Source organism: Nilaparvata lugens, chromosome 7, assembly GCF_014356525.2.
Source record: "Nilaparvata lugens isolate BPH chromosome 7, ASM1435652v1, whole genome shotgun sequence".
NCBI classification, from domain to species: Eukaryota; Metazoa; Arthropoda; class Insecta; order Hemiptera; family Delphacidae; genus Nilaparvata; species Nilaparvata lugens.
Genome location: NC_052510.1, coordinates 30,665,247 through 30,687,817, shown reverse-complemented (window position 1 = coordinate 30,687,817; position 22,571 = coordinate 30,665,247). Strand labels below are relative to the sequence as shown.

The 22,571-nt window shown below is 34.4% G+C and overlaps 1 protein-coding gene across 8 annotated transcripts in view; it reads right to left on the bottom strand.

Annotated features, from left to right (window-relative positions):
* Positions 1–22,571, bottom strand: part of LOC111054002 (formin-binding protein 1-like) — a 169,471-nt gene that overhangs the window by 45,213 nt on the left and 101,687 nt on the right. For 7 of the 8 annotated variants that reach the window (XM_039432515.1, XM_039432517.1, XM_039432519.1 and 4 more), the window contains exons 3-5: positions 19,506–19,556; positions 4,771–4,918; positions 1,921–2,178 (exon numbers count right to left, since the gene is read on the bottom strand). In XM_039432515.1, the coding sequence (XP_039288449.1) occupies positions 1,921–2,178; positions 4,771–4,918; positions 19,506–19,556 (457 nt within the window). Of the gene's footprint in view, positions 1–1,920; positions 2,181–4,770; positions 4,919–19,505; positions 19,557–22,571 lie in introns of those variants that run through there. The other variant, XM_039432523.1, reaches the window with a different exon arrangement.

Genomic DNA, 22,571 nt, shown 5'->3' with positions numbered 1-22,571 from the left:
ACTCGATAGGTAGATAGTCACAATGAGAATATGTTGAAGATTTTGACAAAGAGTTTACGGAATGTTAAAAATCTTGATTCATTCAAATAAGGAGTAACTATAGTCAACCGCACGAGAATAGTCCGATAAAAATTGGAACTGCTGAGTACCTCTCGCGAGAAATCTAGAAATTTTATAATTGATTCGATCAAAATAATTTGATTTGTTGACATGAGATGGTATATCATAATGTTCAAAGTTAATCATTATTTTACAGTTATAAGTGATTAGTGAGTGTTATTTTGTTATTCAATTTGGTTTGTAAACAATCTAAATTAGAACTTTTCTGTTTTCAAATGTTTGGACTGAAAATTGGACCTGAATTCAAGTGTAAGAAACATAACCTACTTTTTGGACTACTTATAGTGTATAAAATCAAAATTCGAGGAAGAAACAGTTTTGGGCTGTGCCTGTTAGTCATTCCCCAATCATTCTAAAGCATAATATTGGGTTCTGTCTATCAATAAATAAATAACGTGCGAAGCTTGGTGCCCCGATATTCAACTCTTATTTGGTAACTTTTGCATTCATCTGTTCCAATTTCTATCAGACTATTTTCGTGCGGTTGACTGTAGTTACGACATTTACGATTATAGGCTTTTTATAATCAAACTCTTTAATGCTATAATATGGGAACACCTTATTTAACCATCTTTACTTTTTTACTTTGCTAGCCGCTCTCCTAAAATTCTTTGGAGACCAAAATACGATCTTCCGACTACTTATGACAATTGCAAAAATAATTTCAATTATTTCTGAGAAACTTTCTCGCTTTCACCACCTACTTATCTTTTGAAACCAAAAAGTTTCTAGCATGTCGAAAATTTCATGTTTTGTGTTCGAATTGTGTCGACATTGACGAACATAATCAGTAATTAAAATATAACTATAAGTCGGATAGAAATGATCCAGACACCAATAGAAAGGAGACATTCTCCCCCCTAATTTGATATAAAATTATTACGCATTACGACGCCCCATGATTCTCCAACCCTGAAGCTTTTTTAGTACTACTAGTATATCGAGGATGATATTCTACATCCAATTCTAACGTTGAATTGGAAATTTGAGAAAGTTGAAATTTTACACGATTTGGCAACCCTGTAATTTCTTCGGATGGAGGGCCAAGTCTCAACTTATTTCACACAAACTACCATCTACCAAACATAACAGACAAGAAAACGCAACAAATTTTACATAGCATGTATAAAGCAAAAAACATCTATCAAGGAAGTCCGCTAATTTGAATGGACACAATAGGCTACAATAAGGAATCCTGTAAGTGTTCTTTTGAACTCCTTCAAGCCCTAAATTTCTCTGATGTGAGATGGGAGTGCATTGAATATATTCATTCCCATATAAAACGGACCACTCAACAGAAGGCAAAGTCTATGAGTTGTGTATACAAAATTTCTAAACCTTGTTAATTGGGGGGGGGGGGATGATTCACCTGGTTCTTCTCATATACCCACCCTATTCTTCGTCTATTCTTGAAGACGAAGCTTGCAACAAATATATAAATAGCCATCAACAATTTATTTTCTTCAAAATAAGGCCTGCAAGAACACCTTGCATTCATTTTATAAATTATTCTCACATCTTTCTTCTGCAGTATGTGTATTCCATTATTCTCAATGGTCTTTCCCCAAAATATGACTCCATATCTCATGACTGACAGGAAATAAGCATGACACACGATAAGAACATTTTTTCACTCACTACATCAAATTTGATTCAGATGCACAAAACTTCAAACAAAGCTTCTAATCAAAGCTTCAAGTTAAGTCACTGATGTGACAGAAGATTTTTAGTCCTGTTCCAATAAATAAAAAATTGTTAGTACTGTATATTGGAATTGACTTTTGCAATAATTGTGCCGACCTGTAGGTCGTTGGTCCTCTGCAGCTGGCTGGCGTACTCGTTCTTGGTCTCCTCGCACTGCTGCGACTTGAGCGTCATGTTCATGCGCTGCTTCTCCACCTCGGCACGCGACAGGTTCATGTCGGCGTCGACACGCTGGAATGTGTCCAATGCGCGTTCCGCCTCCCGTGACGCCTTCTCATAGTTCTTGCGCGCCCGCTCCAGCGTCGCCAGCTGGTTCGTCAGCTGAGTCATCATGCGCGCGCCTTCTTGTAGGTGCTGAAACAATTCAATACAAGCTAGCAATTGCTAGTTCCAAGTAATTCTCAAGCAAATGCTAGGATTCGAGTCAACTGTATAATCTTATTTGTATAGCTAGAGCCACAGTTACTTTATAAACAATCTTCGATATTAATAAATGTCAAAGTTGGTAGACTGTCTACTGATGTAACTAGAACTACAGTAACCATACAGAGTAGGTGAAAAGTTCGAGAACGGCTTAATATCTCATACACAAAGGTAATTTGACGGTGGGTGTGATTGGGGATCCTACTCAAATTGAAAATACTACTTTACTATGACTTTAAAAATGGCCGCCATCTTGGATCCGCCATTTTGAATGCAACTTCATTTTTTTTAAATAGGAAGCTGGTCATGCTATACATGATTTCGAGAGAAAATGAATGGCGAAAACCGCATATCGATATCTCAAACCGATATTCATATTATTAATCAATAAGATGCAAAACAGAAATTAAATACATTAGTGGTATTGATTAATAATATGAATATCTTCTAAACGATTTGAGATATCGATGTGCGGTTTTCGCTATTCATTTTGTCTTGAAATTCTGTATCGAAATCATGTATCGCATGACCACCTTCATATTTTTTAAAAAAAAAGTTTCATTCAAAATGGCGGATCCAGGATGACGAACCAGATTTTTAAAGTCATAGTAAAGTAGTATTTTCAATTTGAGTAGGATCCCCAATCACACCCACCGTCAAATTACCTTTGTGTATGAGATATTAAGCCGTTCTCAGACTTTCCACCCACTCTGTACAACCACAGTATGGTCATTGACTGTCACGCTTTTGATTGGCTAGCTCGATCACGTGGTACAAATACGCCATTCAGATTCCAAACAAACTTTATAATCCTATCTTATTGCATTGGAAATATGGAATTTATCACTTCTTTTACCGATTGAAAACATATTTTGAACTTCCGATGAGTTTAGTATAACATTTTCGATGGGAAATTGATAACATTGCGAAAACACAAATATATACATTATAAACTCTCAGGCCCCGTTGCACAGAAGCCTGATACATTTTAATCAGGATTAAATGCCATGAGAAACAATCAGAGTAGACTTTTTTGAAATGAAGGCTTCTCGGATCAGTTCTCGTGGCATTTGATCATGGGTTAAGTGAATAAAATTTTCTTAAGCAAACAGTAATGTATACAATGATCTGTAATATTGACTGTGTAACGGAATTGGTTATGTAAGTAATGTCATCCAATTAAGGCTGTCCAAAGGCTAAAAATAAACTTTCTACTGGTGATATTTTCAAAGTTTTTCGATTTGTATATAATCAAGCTATCAAAATAAAAAAGTTTTCTCAGAAAGACATTTTTTACGATCATTGCTTTTTGAGATATGAGCGCCTAAAGTTCAAATTTTTGGGACAGAACATTTCAAATTCGGTAAGAAATAAATCCATGAGATTCAAAGGATACATTTTTCATGGTATTGTTGATTTAATAAAACAAAAATCTTCTAAAAATATTAATTTTTGAGAAAGTTATTCAATTCACTAGAAATGACCAAAAATAACTCAAAAAAATTATTTTTGGTAAATTGAATAACTTTATCAAAAATTGATATTTTCAAAACATTTTTGTTTTATTCAATCAACAATACCATGAAGAATTTATCCACTAAATCTCATGGATTTATTTCTTAACGAATTTGAAATGTTCTGTCCCAAAAAATTTGAACATCTCAAAAAGTAATGATCGGAAAAAAATGTTTTATTGAGAAAACTTCTTCATTTTGATAGCTTGATGATATACAAATCGAAAAACTATGAAAAATATTACCAGTAAAAAGTTTATTTTTAGCCTTTGCACAGCCTTAAACTTGATTTCATTCAATTTGTTTTCATTGATTTGGTTGAAATTGAGCAGGCAGATTTTAATGCAACAGAGCCTCAGTGTTTCTAAGTTCCAAGCAAACGATTCAAGATTAGGCCTAAATTCAAAGTATATAAACTTTACTTTAATTTAAAAAAATATATAAACAAACATTCATTATCTAGTCAAAAATAACATTGATAATCTTCAATGAAGTTCAAAATTCTTAGCCAAAAAGTTTAAACCACTTTCTGAATTGAACTTGGGTCCTCACGTTCCGTTACCGAACACGCTAACCGTCTAGGCTTTGGGATTAAGCGATGATTTTATATGTTGCTAATCAGTTTTGAATGGTGTTTTTTGGGCCCATCCAGCTCAAGTTGCAAGGCTCTAACAACTCTTGGTGCGAAATGTACAAGCCTTTTATAATTGTCAGACCACAGGCATAGGCGTTAAGATCAAATCATATTCAATTATACGAACTATTTACTATTAGCAAACACTACTACTCTTAATCATCTGACATTATACTATTACAGTTCTGATTCTTTCAAATTTCTCCCCAACTCCTCAACTGACAAAAATAGAGTTTGACAAGTTGGAGTTAAATTTGTGCCAACAGACGACTGTCAAATTCTCACACAATTCACGATTTCACCATTCACAACAATATTAAACGCTTTAAGGAAAGATGTACCCTAAATGCTGACAGATTCATTAAAAACGCTCACCTTTTTTCTATCGTCTTTCAAATCTTTGACTAAAATGTTGACTGCCCTGAGCACTTCTGACTGGAGGTTTTCGGATATGACTTCGTGTTGGCCGGCTAGGTCGTTTACCTCGGCCATAACCAATTTGAACGCTTTACACGGACTATACCTGTAACAAATTCAACATTCCATTAGACACATGAGAAGGAAAATGTATTAATCTATAGAAGTCAAACGGTTTGCTGCTACATTAACATTGTTGCGATCATTTTTGAGACGATTTTCCCATGCAGTGTACAATATAAACAACGTATAGTTTGTAAAAAGTTTGCAAGAATCATTACAATAATTCAAATTGATCATATCAACAATTAATACATTAACAGTTTTTTAATTGGATGAATTCAATGAATTTCATAATCATTTACAGTGATAAAGATGAAAGTTCTTGAAGGGTTCCTCCATTTAATTGACCGAGCGAAGTGAGATCTAAGATTCAAGTCGACGGTTTGGCATTTCTCTTAATGTTTAAATGTTTTGATGGTCGTTTGACAATTTTCCATGAGGAGTTACCGTGAGGCCAGTTTCACACGGCAGAGACCTCGCTCCTGGAATATCATATTACGGAAGATCATATTTCATATTTTGTAGCTCTCCTGTACTTTCACATGGGGATCTTACGAATAAGCCGACAGATCTAACAACTATGCCGCCGTTTGCGAAAAGTATGACTCATCACTTTTTCTCAAAGTCTAACTTCCTTAAAAATATAGATAGAAGATTTCTGATTTCGGATTTGGATTCAGCGACCCCAAATTCTTTAAAGCGTAAGTCCCATTTTCAAAAATACCCGAAAACAAGGGAGTTATAGCTGTTTTTAATATAGCTTTCCATTATCATATGATTATATAGTACATACTAAGATAATAATACTCCTGCCTCACAAAGGGACAGGCAAAGGTTTTAAGAAGTTTTTGAACACCTGAGAAGTTTATACATAAACATTTTTAATTTTTGAAAGTTCTAGTTTTCCAAAAAAATATTGAACTATGAAAAGATGAATCCAAATATGAAATCATAAATCATCTCCACTCATCACCCAATAAAATAGGAGGAAAAGGAATGTTGTACAGTAAAATTCACTGAATTTCAATTGTCATTCATCAATCCAATTTATCAGGTTCAAATCGTTGAATATCACTTTAAAATCCCAGCAATTATTGACTATTTCTTTTTACAAAAAAAAGTCATGAATAGCTCAGACCAGCCTGGCCTGTGATGAACCTGTATAAACAATTCATAGAATTCTTAGAATTCATAGGAACGGTAAAAAAATCAGTTTTACGAAAATCGATGTACATGTAACTGGATTTAGAAGATCAATACGATAATGTTCTCTATCACAATTTAATCATAGAAATGTTTAAATGAAAACGTTGGGCGCAAACCTTCTGCTATGAGGAGACAAATAAATTTATGAAAAGCTTGATAGCTTGAATAGTGATCTGATATATTTGTTACACGTTTTTATTCTAAGACATAATATGTCTTAGACTAATTTTTAGTGTTTCTTCAATCGGCAGGAAAACTTTGGTTTTTCAAAGTTATCTTACTCCCTTATTTTGGGGTATTTTCAGAAATCAAGATAAATAACCTACCAAATTTCCTACATGAATACAGTGTAAGTTGTATTTTGAAGCTACAGTACTTACGTACTGTATAGTACAGTACCTGTTCGTTTTTACCGTATAATTATATGATAATAGAAAGCTTTATTAAAAACAGCCATAACTTCCTTGTTTTCGGATATTTTCGAAAACGGGACTTACGCTTTAAAGAATTTGGGGTCGCTGAATCCAAATCCGAAATCAGAAATCTTCTATCTATATTTTTAAGGAAGTTAGACTTTGAGAAAAAGTGATGAGTCATATACTTTGAGCAAACGTCGGCATAGTTGTTAGATCTTGCCTCTGCTTGCCTCGAGGGGAAAAGACGTGACAAAACGAGGTTCCTGGATAGGAGTCACCATGTGAAAGACACGATTTGACTCAATGTACTTCGACAAAAAAACGTGAACACTGTTCAGTGTTCAAGTTGCACGTCTCCTATCGTGTGAAAGAGGCCTAAGAGTTTAGGATGCAAAATGTATCTCTTGTAAACTCTTGCTATTCTATATTCTAACTCTTGCTCTATCTGTTAGTACAAAAATGTGCCAGTTTTCAAAAAATAGAACTAATTTTCAAGTCTATCCAAACTGAATACAGCTTTTCAAACCAACGATTTTCATATATTTGAATTGTAACTGCAGTTTTTACAACATAATTCATTTCAATTTTCTATCAAGTAGCAGTAGTTTATAGGCAGAAAGATCGAAATATTGATGAGCGACAGTTGAGATGCTTCCAGCATCCGGGGCAACAGACTGGATATTTTTAAAGGGTTAAAAGTCAAATTCATAAAAGAGCCCATCAAGGAGCGGGTGAGATGTGCACAGAGAAAAGCAACAACGGCTAATAGCCGGAGGGGGATTAGGAAGAGGAGGAGGAGGAAGAGGATGAGGTGGATGAGGATGAGGAGTAGGAGGTGGAGGAGGATGAGGAGTAGGAGGTGGAGGAGGATGAGGAGTAGGAGGTGGAGGAGGATGAGGAGGAGAATGAAGAGCTGGTGTTCAACGACTCAGCTCATTATAAGCGAAGCAGAGAGCACTCAGCACTCTTCACATGTCTGTTAGTTCTTCTGATGAGGAAAAATAAATTGTGAAGTGGATATTCACAAAAGTGGCTGAAGAACGGCAGGTAGAGACGTGGAAAATTCATTAATAAGAGCTGAACTCAATTGCATTTGCATAATGCCCACAACCAGGAAAACTTTCAAAACTGGGAATCACACTCAGAAGTCTGATTCCGTAATACTGTATCCATAAACAGAACTTGACCTCTGAATGGATCCAGTATCGGTTCATCAAAATACTTTACTCTTCATCCATGACAATATTTTTCTATTTATTTAAATAATTTATTCTCAAGAGAATGCTAAAGATTTGTGTTGATTCAATGAAAAAAACAGGCATGTTTGAAATTCACAAATTTGACATTAATCTCAAAATACAGTAGTACGAAAACATTGGAGTAGGCCTATTATAGTAGTACAGTAATATTACATAAATAGACTAACCTTCCATAACATTTCCATGAGACATTGTGTGAAGTGATGTTGAAAATATCTATGAATAAGGGTGTAGGAACATTGCTTTCAATAATTGCAGTTGAAAATGAGTAATTGACCAATAATTTGTTTTGTCTAAAAATTCCTATTAACTCAAATTAGAATTGAGCTGTTCATTAATTAACGTGTTAATCGCCAAAAAATTTTACTAGAGTTTTAAAATAATTTGTATTGGAAGGCTTTGTTAGTGAAGAAACTTGGAAGGTCCTCTTGTTCGTAACCTAAATGCTCCCTATTCATAGATTTTTTGATTAAAATTTATTTTATAAATGAAGATGAGAGGTTCCATACTTTCACTCGTGAATGAATACGCTCATATAAATTGAATTAGAACATTAATAGATTAATTAGAATATTGTAGAAATAAATTTTTTTATGCCAAGTTTTCAGTTTCCTTAGACATGTGTTTTAAGTTCGCAAATACTAGGTTACAGTTCCCACTTTTTACTTTATGAATTTGAAGACTACTTGGAAAAAAAGCAAAATAATAATTGTAAATTGCTTGCTGTAACAAATATAGCAATAATCTTTCTTCCTTTGAGATGCATTCCTAGACGAGGATGCACTAATTCAATGAGCCAGCTATTCAATCTGCTAATCAATGCTATTCAGTCATGCAATACTTTTTCCGTTTGAATGGTTGAACAGTAACAGTAACAGTCAGCCACTTTATGGAGTCAACGGTATTTCTCCAATCAAACCATTTGCAACGGTAAAGAATTCGGCAAAAGTACATTCACATGAGCTAGTGAATTGTTCCATCGAATACAACGATTTTTACGGTCAATATTATCTGTGATCATCAAGATAATCTTACAATACAACAATGCGTGATTAAGAATAATAACGAATATATCTTGCTGTTCCATTCCTTGATACAAAGATGAATGTGGGTACATTTCATTGTCAAGGTAGGGGGTAGGATAGGTATGGTTACAATAATTATGATTCAGTTATTATTGTCATATTTCAATTCAAACCTTCACTAATCGCTATTCATCAGCTAATATCAATTATTCCTTTCAATTGTTGCCCTTCTTATAATTTTGAAGTACTATGTACTTGATTATTTGAAAGTTTCTTAACTTCTCATCTGAATTGTATCTCCTGGAAATTGTATCGTACCCCCTACTATGATACTAATCAACAGGTATTGTAGAAAAAAGAACGAACTGGCATCTTACATCGTGTAAGAATAAGCAAAGTACACGCGTATTGTGTGAATCTAAAAGTTTATGTATTTTGAGAGATGGAAAATCTATATGGGGAAGTACTATGTACTTGATTATTTGAAAGTTTCTTAACTTCTCATCTGAATTGTATCTCCTGGAAATTGTATCGTACCCCCTACTATGATACTAATCAACAGGTATTGTAGAAAAAAGAACGAACTGGCATCTTACATCGTGTAAGAATAAGCAAAGTACACGCGTATTGTGTGAATCTAAAAGTTTATGTATTTTGAGAGATGGAAAATCTATATGGGGAAGTACTATGTACTTGATTATTTGAAAGTTTCTTAACTTCTCATCTGAATTGTATCTCCTGGAAATTGTATCGTACCCCCTACTATGATACTAATCAACAGGTATTGTAGAAAAAAGAACGAACTGGCATCTTACATCGTGTAAGAATAAGCAAAGTACACGCGTATTGTGTGAATCTAAAAGTTTAGGAGGATGAGGAGTAGGAGGTGGAGGAGGATGAGGAGTAGGAGGTGGAGGAGGATGAGGAGTAGGAGGTGGAGGAGGATGAGGAGTAGGAGGTGGAGGAGGATGAGGAGGAGAATGAAGAGCTGGTGTTCAACGACTCAGCTCATTATAAGCGAAGCAGAGAGCACTCAGCACTCTTCACATGTCTGTTAGTTCTTCTGATGAGGAAAAATAAATTGTGAAGTGGATATTCACAAAAGTGGCTGAAGAACGGCAGGTAGAGACGTGGAAAATTCATTAATAAGAGCTGAACTCAATTGCATTTGCATAATGCCCACAACCAGGAAAACTTTCAAAACTGGGAATCACACTCAGAAGTCTGATTCCGTAATACTGTATCCATAAACAGAACTTGACCTCTGAATGGATCCAGTATCGGTTCATCAAAATACTTTACTCTTCATCCATGACAATATTTTTCTATTTATTTAAATAATTTATTCTCAAGAGAATGCTAAAGATTTGTGTTGATTCAATGAAAAAACAGGCATGTTTGAAATTCACAAATTTGACATTAATCTCAAAATACAGTAGTACGAAAACATTGGAGTAGGCCTATTATAGTAGTACAGTAATATTACATAAATAGACTAACCTTCCATAACATTTCCATGAGACATTGTGTGAAGTGATGTTGAAAATATCTATGAATAAGGGTGTAGGAACATTGCTTTCAATAATTGCAGTTGAAAATGAGTAATTGACCAATAATTTGTTTTGTCTAAAAATTCCTATTAACTCAAATTAGAATTGAGCTGTTCATTAATTAACGTGTTAATCGCCAAAAAATTTTACTAGAGTTTTAAAATAATTTGTATTGGAAGGCTTTGTTAGTGAAGAAACTTGGAAGGTCCTCTTGTTCGTAACCTAAATGCTCCCTATTCATAGATTTTTTGATTAAAATTTATTTTATAAATGAAGATGAGAGGTTCCATACTTTCACTCGTGAATGAATACGCTCATATAAATTGAATTAGAACATTAATAGATTAATTAGAATATTGTAGAAATAAATTTTTTTATGCCAAGTTTTCAGTTTCCTTAGACATGTGTTTTAAGTTCGCAAATACTAGGTTACAGTTCCCACTTTTTACTTTATGAATTTGAAGACTACTTGGAAAAAAAGCAAAATAATAATTGTAAATTGCTTGCTGTAACAAATATAGCAATAATCTTTCTTCCTTTGAGATGCATTCCTAGACGAGGATGCACTAATTCAATGAGCCAGCTATTCAATCTGCTAATCAATGCTATTCAGTCATGCAATACTTTTTCCGTTTGAATGGTTGAACAGTAACAGTAACAGTCAGCCACTTTATGGAGTCAACGGTATTTCTCCAATCAAACCATTTGCAACGGTAAAGAATTCGGCAAAAGTACATTCACATGAGCTAGTGAATTGTTCCATCGAATACAACGATTTTTACGGTCAATATTATCTGTGATCATCAAGATAATCTTACAATACAACAATGCGTGATTAAGAATAATAACGAATATATCTTGCTGTTCCATTCCTTGATACAAAGATGAATGTGGGTACATTTCATTGTCAAGGTAGGGGGTAGGATAGGTATGGTTACAATAATTATGATTCAGTTATTATTGTCATATTTCAATTCAAACCTTCACTAATCGCTATTCATCAGCTAATATCAATTATTCCTTTCAATTGTTGCCCTTCTTATAATTTTGAAGTACTATGTACTTGATTATTTGAAAGTTTCTTAACTTCTCATCTGAATTGTATCTCCTGGAAATTGTATCGTACACCCTACTATGATACTAATCAACAGGTATTGTAGGAAAAAGAACGAACTGGCATCTTACATCGTGTAAGAATAAGCAAAGTAAACGCGTATTGTGTGAATCTAAAAGTTTATGTATTTTGAGAGATGGAAAATCTATATGGGGAAGTACTATGTACTTGATTATTTGAAAGTTTCTTAACTTCTCATCTGAATTGTATCTCCTGGAAATTGTATCGTAACCCCTACTATGATACTAATCAACAGGTATTGTAGAAAAAAGAACGAACTGGCATCTTACATCGTGTAAGAATAAGCAAAGTACACGCGTATTGTGTGAATCTAAAAGTTTATGTATTTTGAGAGATGGAAAATCTATATGGGGAAGTACTATGTACTTGATTATTTGAAAGTTTCTTAACTTCTCATCTGAATTGTATCTCCTGGAAATTGTATCGTACCCCCTACTATGATACTAATCAACAGGTATTGTAGAAAAAAGAACGAACTGGCATCTTACATCGTGTAAGAATAAGCAAAGTACACGCGTATTGTGTGAATCTAAAAGTTTATGTATTTTGAGAGATGGAAAATCTATATGGGGTGCAAACGAATACACAGTAGAAGAATAACAATGGATGGATTCTCACATGCAAACATAACGTATGCATTGAGAGCGAGAGATTTCTATTCCCGAAATAATATGTTTTGAAATGAGATTCGTGGAGGCTGCATCACAACTACATCAACAAGAAGGTGTATATCCCATCATCACATGAGGAATGGTACTCGCAAGTAAAGTTTCACAAATACTCCAATCCAAAAAGAGAATTACCAGACGGCGGCAATGAGGCGTGTCTTTACATTACCAGAGCTTGTAATGTATTAGACATTAAATGGATACTTTTTCTCTTCTTCAGAATGGAAAAGTGAAGACAAATATAAAAATTCATCAATACATGCAAAGACTTAAACTAAACCCCCACTTTCTTACTTTCCAAACTTGAGAAATATTTTTCAAGTTCACATTTAATGTTGTAGCAAAACTGAAACAGATTGGGAAAATATGAATGCATGTAGGGTACAACTTGTAGTCAGTGACAATAGTAGAAGAAATTGTTCACCTGAACGAATAACATCTAGTTGAAGCCGGGCAGAAATCGTGTAAAATAGTTTGAACATGTCTAAAAGTAGACAATTTTGATTAACTTTCAATCATTCTGTTGCTGTAAAGAGATTGGATCTATTTATAATTTGTTTGCTACTACTACAACAGAAATAATAGACTGCAAACAACAGTTCTCTGTTATGATGAGAAATGTTGCAACTATGCTTTTCCAGCTTTCCCTGCGGTGACATGCAACCCTCGATACATCTCTCGCTTTGAATGACGCATGGTTGGAGCACACATTGAGTCACTGCTTCCCATCGATCGGCTCGTGAGAGAGAGCGAGAGAGTGTGAGGGTGCCAGTGAGCAAGTGAGGGTACTGTGTACATGAATACAACTGGAAGGTATGAAGAGGGAAAAGCGAACATTACTCGAACCCAAACCCCTCAAGATGCAGTACTTTGACGGCGCAATGACGTCATTGCCAGGTTTCCCTGTTCTCAGGTCAAACAGCAATAGAAAATAATGTTTTATTCAGCTGTTACACTGTATGTGAATTAGGGGGTGAATTGTGTCGGAATTAAGTAATATATGGACAAGGGAAGTACTATGTACTTGATTATTTGAAAGTTTCTTAACTTCTCATCTGAATTGTATCTCCTGGAAATTGTATCGTAACCCCTACTATGATACTAATCAACAGGTATTGTAGAAAAAAGAACGAACTGGCATCTTACATCGTGTAAGAATAAGCAAAGTACACGCGTATTGTGTGAATCTAAAAGTTTATGTATTTTGAGAGATGGAAAATCTATATGGGGAAGTACTATGTACTTGATTATTTGAAAGTTTCTTAACTTCTCATCTGAATTGTATCTCCTGGAAATTGTATCGTACCCCCTACTATGATACTAATCAACAGGTATTGTAGAAAAAAGAACGAACTGGCATCTTACATCGTGTAAGAATAAGCAAAGTACACGCGTATTGTGTGAATCTAAAAGTTTATGTATTTTGAGAGATGGAAAATCTATATGGGGAAGTACTATGTACTTGATTATTTGAAAGTTTCTTAACTTCTCATCTGAATTGTATCTCTGGAAATTGTATCGTACCCCCTACTATGATACTAATCAACAGGTATTGTAGAAAAAAGAACGAACTGGCATCTTACATCGTGTAAGAATAAGCAAAGTACACGCGTATTGTGTGAATCTAAAAGTTTATGTATTTTGAGAGATGGAAAATCTATATGGGGAAGTACTATGTACTTGATTATTTGAAAGTTTCTTAACTTCTCATCTGAATTGTATCTCCTGGAAATTGTATCGTACCCCCTACTATGATACTAATCAACAGGTATTGTAGAAAAAAGAACGAACTGGCATCTTACATCGTGTAAGAATAAGCAAAGTACACGCGTATTGTGTGAATCTAAAAGTTTATGTATTTTGAGAGATGGAAAATCTATATGGGGTGCAAACGAATACACAGTAGAAGAATAACAATGGATGGATTCTCACATGCAAACATAACGTATGCATTGAGAGCGAGAGATTTCTATTCCCGAAATAATATGTTTTGAAATGAGATTCGTGGAGGCTGCATCACAACTACATCAACAAGAAGGTGTATATCCCATCATCACATGAGGAATGGTACTCGCAAGTAAAGTTTCACAAATACTCCAATCCAAAAAGAGAATTACCAGACGGCGGCAATGAGGCGTGTCTTTACATTACCAGAGCTTGTAATGTATTAGACATTAAATGGATACTTTTTCTCTTCTTCAGAATGGAAAAGTGAAGACAAATATAAAAATTCATCAATACATGCAAAGACTTAAACTAAACCCCCACTTTCTTACTTTCCAAACTTGAGAAATATTTTTCAAGTTCACATTTAATGTTGTAGCAAAACTGAAACAGATTGGGAAAATATGAATGCATGTAGGGTACAACTTGTAGTCAGTGACAATAGTAGAAGAAATTGTTCACCTGAACGAATAACATCTAGTTGAAGCCGGGCAGAAATCGTGTAAAATAGTTTGAACATGTCTAAAAGTAGACAATTTTGATTAACTTTCAATCATTCTGTTGCTGTAAAGAGATTGGATCTATTTATAATTTGTTTGCTACTACTACAACAGAAATAATAGACTGCAAACAACAGTTCTCTGTTATGATGAGAAATGTTGCAACTATGCTTTTCCAGCTTTCCCTGCGGTGACATGCAACCCTCGATACATCTCTCGCTTTGAATGACGCATGGTTGGAGCACACATTGAGTCACTGCTTCCCATCGATCGGCTCGTGAGAGAGAGCGAGAGAGTGTGAGGGTGCCAGTGAGCAAGTGAGGGTACTGTGTACATGAATACAACTGGAAGGTATGAAGAGGGAAAAGCGAACATTACTCGAACCCAAACCCCTCAAGATGCAGTACTTTGACGGCGCAATGACGTCATTGCCAGGTTTCCCTGTTCTCAGGTCAAACAGCAATAGAAAATAATGTTTTATTCAGCTGTTACACTGTATGTGAATTAGGGGGTGAATTGTGTCGGAATTAAGTAATATATGGACAAGGGATGTTCTCGACAGTTGACAATAATTATAAAACCAACGAGTAGGCTATCTTACCATTGTACAAAAAATGTATATTTCCTTCGTTGAAGATAATATTTAATTATTAATCTTGGAACTTTAATTGAAATACATTGGAGTTTCAATGTTCCTGTCCCACATTATTTATGATCGAATGTTGATTTTTTATTATTCAGAAACATTAAACTACAGTGAGTAATAACAAAAAGATACTAAAACAAGGTATAATGACATTATATGTGCCTTAGAAACTGGCTAATAAACAAACAATTTTTTATAGTAGCCTATATCATAGTTCTTCGAGGGTGCAGCGATATCTGTGAGTTGACTGTCAATTTTTGGGGAAGCTATTAACTACTGCTAATATCATAAAATTTACTGTATTTTGCAATAGGTATTTTTCAATTTAGCTACAATTTTCAAAACTTGATATTCTTATTCACAATCTTGAATTCATTCAGAAATTATAATTTTCTAATTATAAGGAATACTGTTTTCCAAAATCATAAATTAGGAATCTATTGACTCCTAATATACTAAATTTTACTGCATTGAACATAATTATCATTGAAGGAATAATGTGAGAAGCTGGAGAGAAGGTAAATGTTCGGAAGAGTGGCTTAAAGTCACCTAATCTTCAAAACATTAGACAAGTAGAGCTCTGGAGCAGTTCATCTCCGGCCGCATTCCGAATGTGCTGTTTGTAAACATTTGCACGTGTCACGTATGAAAGCACCAAGTAGGTATCTTTCTAATGCCAATAAAAAACAGAATACGGTATACAGCACAGCACTAGGCTACTATAAATATAAATATAAATGACCTTGTCACACGTTAGGGGTCAAGGGTGAGGGGGGAAGGGGACGTGTGCCTCGTGTGACAAGGAGAGTGTACGATGTAAACACGCAGGAAGTGAGAGGGCAACACATGAGTCGCACTTGTCATTTCCTCAAAGGATATACTAGTGCACTACTGTGCAGTTATTGTAACACTGAGAAAGTTTTCAATAGAATGACAATGGTAAAATCAAGCTCTCTGTAATTTCCAAATAACCTTTAACTTTACATAAAATAACCTTTATCTCCACACAAATAACCAAATAACACACAAACCAATAATACACAAATAATAACCTTTATCTCCTACATAAATAAAAATCAAGGCTCAAATTTTAACATTCAATAACTTTGTTATGTGTGCACCGAATTTGATGATTTTTTAGTTGTTTTATTTTTTACGTTCAGGATCAGGTTTTTGGCCTATCAAATTTATAATCCGACTTCAGGACTTTTTCCTACGATCCTTCAAAGTTTACATGTAATCCTTATGGGAGTAGAAATTTTGTGAGCTGGCCAAACAGAAAAATAAAAATCAGCTGTTATAATCATTGCGTCATCCAAAAGCCGTCGATAGATAGTAAACAAGAGTGTGTGCTGATCCATAACCACCTATGTATTATATTATAGCGCCCCCACAAAAAACAAAATGTCTGTTCTGTGTGTGACCATCCAGCAGTGCGGCCTCAGGTTAAAGACATTGCTTTGTTTCGAATAATTGTGCTGTCTTCGGTGTTTAGAATTAATTGATTTTCAACAAATTATTTATTTGGGGTTTGGATAATTATCTATATAAATGAAATCCATTAAAATCCCCTGAAGTCAGTTACTTATTCAAATATCAGTTACTCATTCAGTTAAATTTATATTAGTTACAGTTATTACATGTTTCAGTTATTAGCCACATATTGTGACGTCCTGCTCCAGGGAGGGCATGGACAACACAAAAATGGATAATTATAAACTTGGAGCCATTAAACAAGAAACCAAATAGTCATAAACCATGTGTAATGTTTCTCAACGTTTAATGCCCCACGTTGTGTCGGCATGTGTCAGGATTCTGACTTTTATGGGTACATAAATATATGCCCCTCCCTGTGATATTAGAGCTGAGTATTTATTTATTTCTGAATTCGGACGAATTTTGTCTAAGGGATTGTGGTTATGTCTGTGTGACTCAAGATTACCTGATTCTGATTGTGAATGGATATTATGGAACCCTGAAGATGATAACCATGTAAAATATTCAGAGAAAATAATGTGTAAGCTGTAATAATTACTGAGGTTACTAAGATAAATTTTGTGCGTGTCACATACAAGGTGACAAATAAAGATGTGTTTATTTGGTCATTGTCAACGGCGGTTGCTGATAGACACACCTTGACCTCTTATATGGACCGAGAAATTTGTAGGTTATCCCAGATTTGGGATTGGAATATGTCAATTTCAATGAGCTTAAATAAAGCAATCTTAAAACTATTACCTGTTTGTTGTTCTGATAAAGAGCCAATGCAACCTGAACAAAGATATAGATCACAAATCCATGTATGATTGTGTCTCTCACCGCTATCAGAATTAATAATGAGTAATTTATTAAATAAATATAATTTCTGAAAAGGGGTTCGAGTACAGAATCTAATCTTATCAGTGTTGAGCTACATTGACCTATATCCTGCAAAATGCCGCACACACTGCTTAATTTAGTCTGGAAATTATGAGCTAGGCTACCGACAGCAACCAATGTAAGAGCAAATGTGCGCAAATCTATATTTATTAATTCTGCAGTGATCAACTGATACATTAGCAACCATCTACAACCTTCCACTCAATTAATTTCCTGACTTGTTTCAGGTTGCATTGGCTCTATATCAGAACAACAAACAGGTAATATTTTAAAGATTGCTTTATTTAAGCTCATTGCAATTGACATATTCCAATCCCAAATCTGGGATAACCTACAAATTTCTCGGTCCATATAAGAGGTCAAGGTGTGTCTATCAGCAACCGCCGTTGACAATGACCAAATAAACACATCTTTATTTGTCACCTTGTATGTGACACGCACAAAATTTATCTTAGTAACCTCAGTAATTATTACAGCTTACACATTATTTTCTCTGAATATTTTACATGGTTATCCTCTTCAGGGTTCCATAATATCCATTCACAATCAGAATCAGGTAATCTTGAGTCACACAGACATAAATCACTTAGACAAAATTCGTCCGAATTCAGAAATAAATAAATTCTCAGCTCTAATATCACAGGGAGGGGCATATATTTTTATGTACCCATAAAAGTCAGAATCTTGACACATGCCGACACAACGTGGGGCATTATACGTTGAGAAACATTACACATGGTTTATGACTATAATTTTGGTTTTTTGTTTAATGGCTCCAAGTTTATGAATATCCATTTTTGTGTTTTCCATGCCCTCCCTGGAGCAGGACGTCACAATGTTTATATTCAGTTAGTTATTCAGACTTATTATTAATCAATCTTTTTCAATGCTTAATTTTCCGAGGATGGTTATAGGCCTATTTTCAATTCTTCAAGATTTCAGTAGGTCAAGTTTTTATTTGGACCCATGCGGAGCATGAGTTACCTGCAAGTTTCTAATAAAAGTTGGTATTTGAAGTTATTACTGATAAAAGTAATCAATTTTGTACCATTGATTTCTATCAAAACTCTCGATTCTCCGATTATAATTCCGACATCAGGGTTCATCGACACTCACCAATTATTTAAAAAGTTTGTGAAGCAATTAATTTTCCAGCTATTTCCAAGGTCACGCATCAGATTTTTTCATGAGTTTTAAATTCCCTGCATGCTTTGAGTAAGTGAAAGGAGTGAATGGGAGAGCACATGTGATTTATGCAAAAAGATAGCATACCTTAAACTACACTTCGATCAATGATATGCGTGATCAATTAATTTGTCAGTTATGATTTTATCGTACACGCACAAGGAAGAGTATGCTGAACTGATTATTTTGTCAATAAAAAATAATAGGATGGTCTGGATTTGAGGATTGTTAGTATGGGTTAGGTATAGATTTTGAGGTGTGCATCCAGCTAAAGTTTGTTATGAAATGCATCAACTATTTGACGGTACAAAGTTCGCCGGGCCAGCTAGTCATCAATATAATTTGAGCTTTGATGTCACCTACTAATCCTGCATTACCCAACAAGTTTTAGTTTTAATGCATGCATATCAGTAGGTAAAATCATGATAAATTATCACTATAACTTTATGTAGCCAGAGTAGGCATGGAACTGTTTGTGTTCTAATACAATTTATACTCATTAAAAATAAATAACTTGGTAATTAACTTGATAGTTTCTTTCATTTCATAAAAGATTGAATATGGCTACATTAATCATGTTACATCTTTTATGGAATAAAAGAAACTAAGTCAAGTTGAATACCAAGTTATTTATTTATAATGAGTATACTTTGTGTTAGAACACAAACAGTTCCGTGCCTACTCTGAATAACTGAATGTAATCTAAGTTCTACTTACTGATAATCTTCTTCATCCTTCTTTTTCGGTTGAAAGTTTTTGACCAGCCTCCTGCAACACAAAAACATTCAAATAAGTTTCTTCATTGAGATGAGAACGAACCAATATTCGATTTTCCTGGTTAAAAATGTGTGCAATTCCATAAACAGCCAAAATAATAATGTTTTTTTTAATAGAACGTATTTTTTTACTAAGTTACTTGGACATGAAAAATAAAAGGTTATTTACAGCTTGGAATGTCCAAATTTGTTGTCATTCACAGAATCAATACTTCAACACTTGAGCTTGAATAGAAAGAATACTTCAATTGGCTGAATCAAATATTTTGGCTAATTTAACAAACTTGCCATTCAGCTATTTATTGATCATTTTATTCAGCTAAACCTACGGAAAATGCCTTTACTAAAAAACAGCCTTCAAAGTGCTTTCCTTATTTCAATAGAATTCCATGAAATTTCCCAAGATTTATCATGAAAACAATTTTACCCAAGTTCTACTATTCTTCCTTAATCATTGAAGGTGGACTATTCTAAATTTCTTTGATTTTCTATCTCTTACCATAGATAAATGAAGTTGAAATTGGAATTGGATTTACTGCTCCAAACTCATAGAGTAAAAAATTAATAATTATTATAATATGAGAACAATGATAAAAGGTCAATTATTGAACAAACAAGATCACACAAACTGACGACGTTGAAAAACAACAAATCAGAACCAGTCCTGAAGAAGTACACAAATTAATGTGGTAGGGCAACAAAACAGGAAGGGTTTGATGACTGACCACTTGCTGCGTTGGCCGACTACTTCAAGTCGTCGACGATAATGCTCTTCTGAGGAGCGGAGGAAAACGCCATATGCAATAATGGCCAAGAAGAGACCAATCCTAATGAACTGTTCCTGTGGACGGATAATCGTTGGCTGCTGCAAGAATGAGAGTCTGGACCGTGCCACGCATCTCAATGTGCCATCCCATCCCGTCCCGTCCCGTCGACGGTGAATCATTACTACAAACACTTGCAAGTACAGAAGGCCAGCCAGCCTACTGCATTTATTAGAGGCGGCAGTCTAACAACTGACCACAGAGCAACGAGGAGCACACAGCTACGACCCGGGTCAACCAACTCGCTCAGTTCACCATCTGTCAAATACGGCTATCTAATAGAGGCTACACAGTGCACATTTGGTCCTCGAGTTCATGCATGCTGCAATGCAGCAGGGTGACTTTGACAATTTAGTCCAGGTTTGGCATACGTTATGTAGGTTTAGCAATTTATTTTCAAGCAAATGAAACAGGGTAGAGAGAGAGACAAAAATATTAATCTAAAACATCATAACAGTAAGTGAAAATATGTACATTTCAACATGTTTATGGGAGAACAAGACTGAACCATTAACCAGAATCAGCATAGAAACTAAAATTTATAAATGTATACGTATATAATTGCTATAATTTGAATAAATGTATAATTCTCTAGTATAAATTACGAAAATAAATCTCGAATAAATGGACAAAGTATACAATTCATTAATGCTGTACAAGCTGTAATTATGACTTATAGGAAAAATACAATATAACATTGAGTCCATTACCTATTATATGACTATGGTAATTTAAAAACTTGAAGGTGAGAAATTGAATGTGTGATAATAGGGGATGAATGAATTACAGTAAAGATAAGATGGTCTGCTTGCATTTTTGGTTGTGTGCAGACCAGATTTTTATTGATGAAGCAAAACATGAAACAAATCTTGCGAGTTCTAGTGGATCTAGAAGCTATCTGGTTGCAGGAGCATTGAAGTACAGTCTGTACAACTCCCAATTATCCAAATCAATTGAGACCAAAATGAATTTGGTGAATTAAATTGTCGGGTAATTGGAGTTTTCACAGAAAACCGGAATATTTAGAAAAAAATGATTGTATTATTTTCTTTATTTATTATAACTTGACTGATTAAATAGTTAACTGTATAAATTGAACTTTGATGAGTGTTAATTCTTTTTTAACATAAATGAAATTCTTGTAATTCCGCCTATTATCTTCCAAAAGTGATAAGGAGATAAAGTGATAATCTGAATTATTGGAATTATTTTCGAATTATTGGAGTTCTACTGTACCAACAGAAAGTTGAACACATTATCATAGTCTCAACCAAATCATGAGTAATAAACAAAGTTGGAATGACGATGAACCATCCATCAAGAAATTTTACCTTGAAGTCAAAGCAAACAAGATTTACATTCACTGTGGAATGAGAAATGGAACTGCAGGAATATTGAACTTTGATATTGAACTTTATTTTTCCAAAAAAACATTACAAACAAAGAAAACGAAAAACAATAAGGAATACGAATAACAATATTACCGTGAACTATTCTTATTGAACTTCAAAGAACATTTTTCATGAATGCAACAAGTGAACACCCGTAGCGCGGTGATTCAGGCAAAAAATGATGAATGAAGTACAGTAGAAAGGCGACAACAGCGTGATTATGCAGCCAGACAAAATTACAGAATTCACTGGACAGAGAAGCTAGCAGGACGGACAATAACTGTCTTCCGTGGGAAACAAGAAGAACAAGTCATAGCTGCGTCACGTCACGACTAATGGTCAGTGCATGTACTCATTACTTATTGCAACAAGGAAATACACACCTACAACAGCTACAACTAGAATCATGTCGAAAATAACAAAAATAGATTAGAAGAAAGAGAGAATCAGAATCATTGGGAGAAGAAAATTAAAGGAAAGAAGGGAAGGAGAGAACAGGGAGACAAAATTGAGAAGGAAAACAGAAAAAGAAATAGTAAAATTGGACAAGGAACAAATAAAGAGGAAGAAGAGAACTAGAAAAGTGATAATTAAATGAAAAGAAAAAGAAAGAATCGAGATGAAGGCAAAAGAAAAATAATGGAACAAGAAATGGGAAAGGGAAGAGAAAACAAGGAAACATGGAAGAAAATATAGGGGACCAAAAAAAAGGAAAATACGGGAAGGAATCAAGAGATACAGGACAAAGAAACAAGGAAATGAGAGTTAAAAAATAAGGAAGAAACAAGAAGG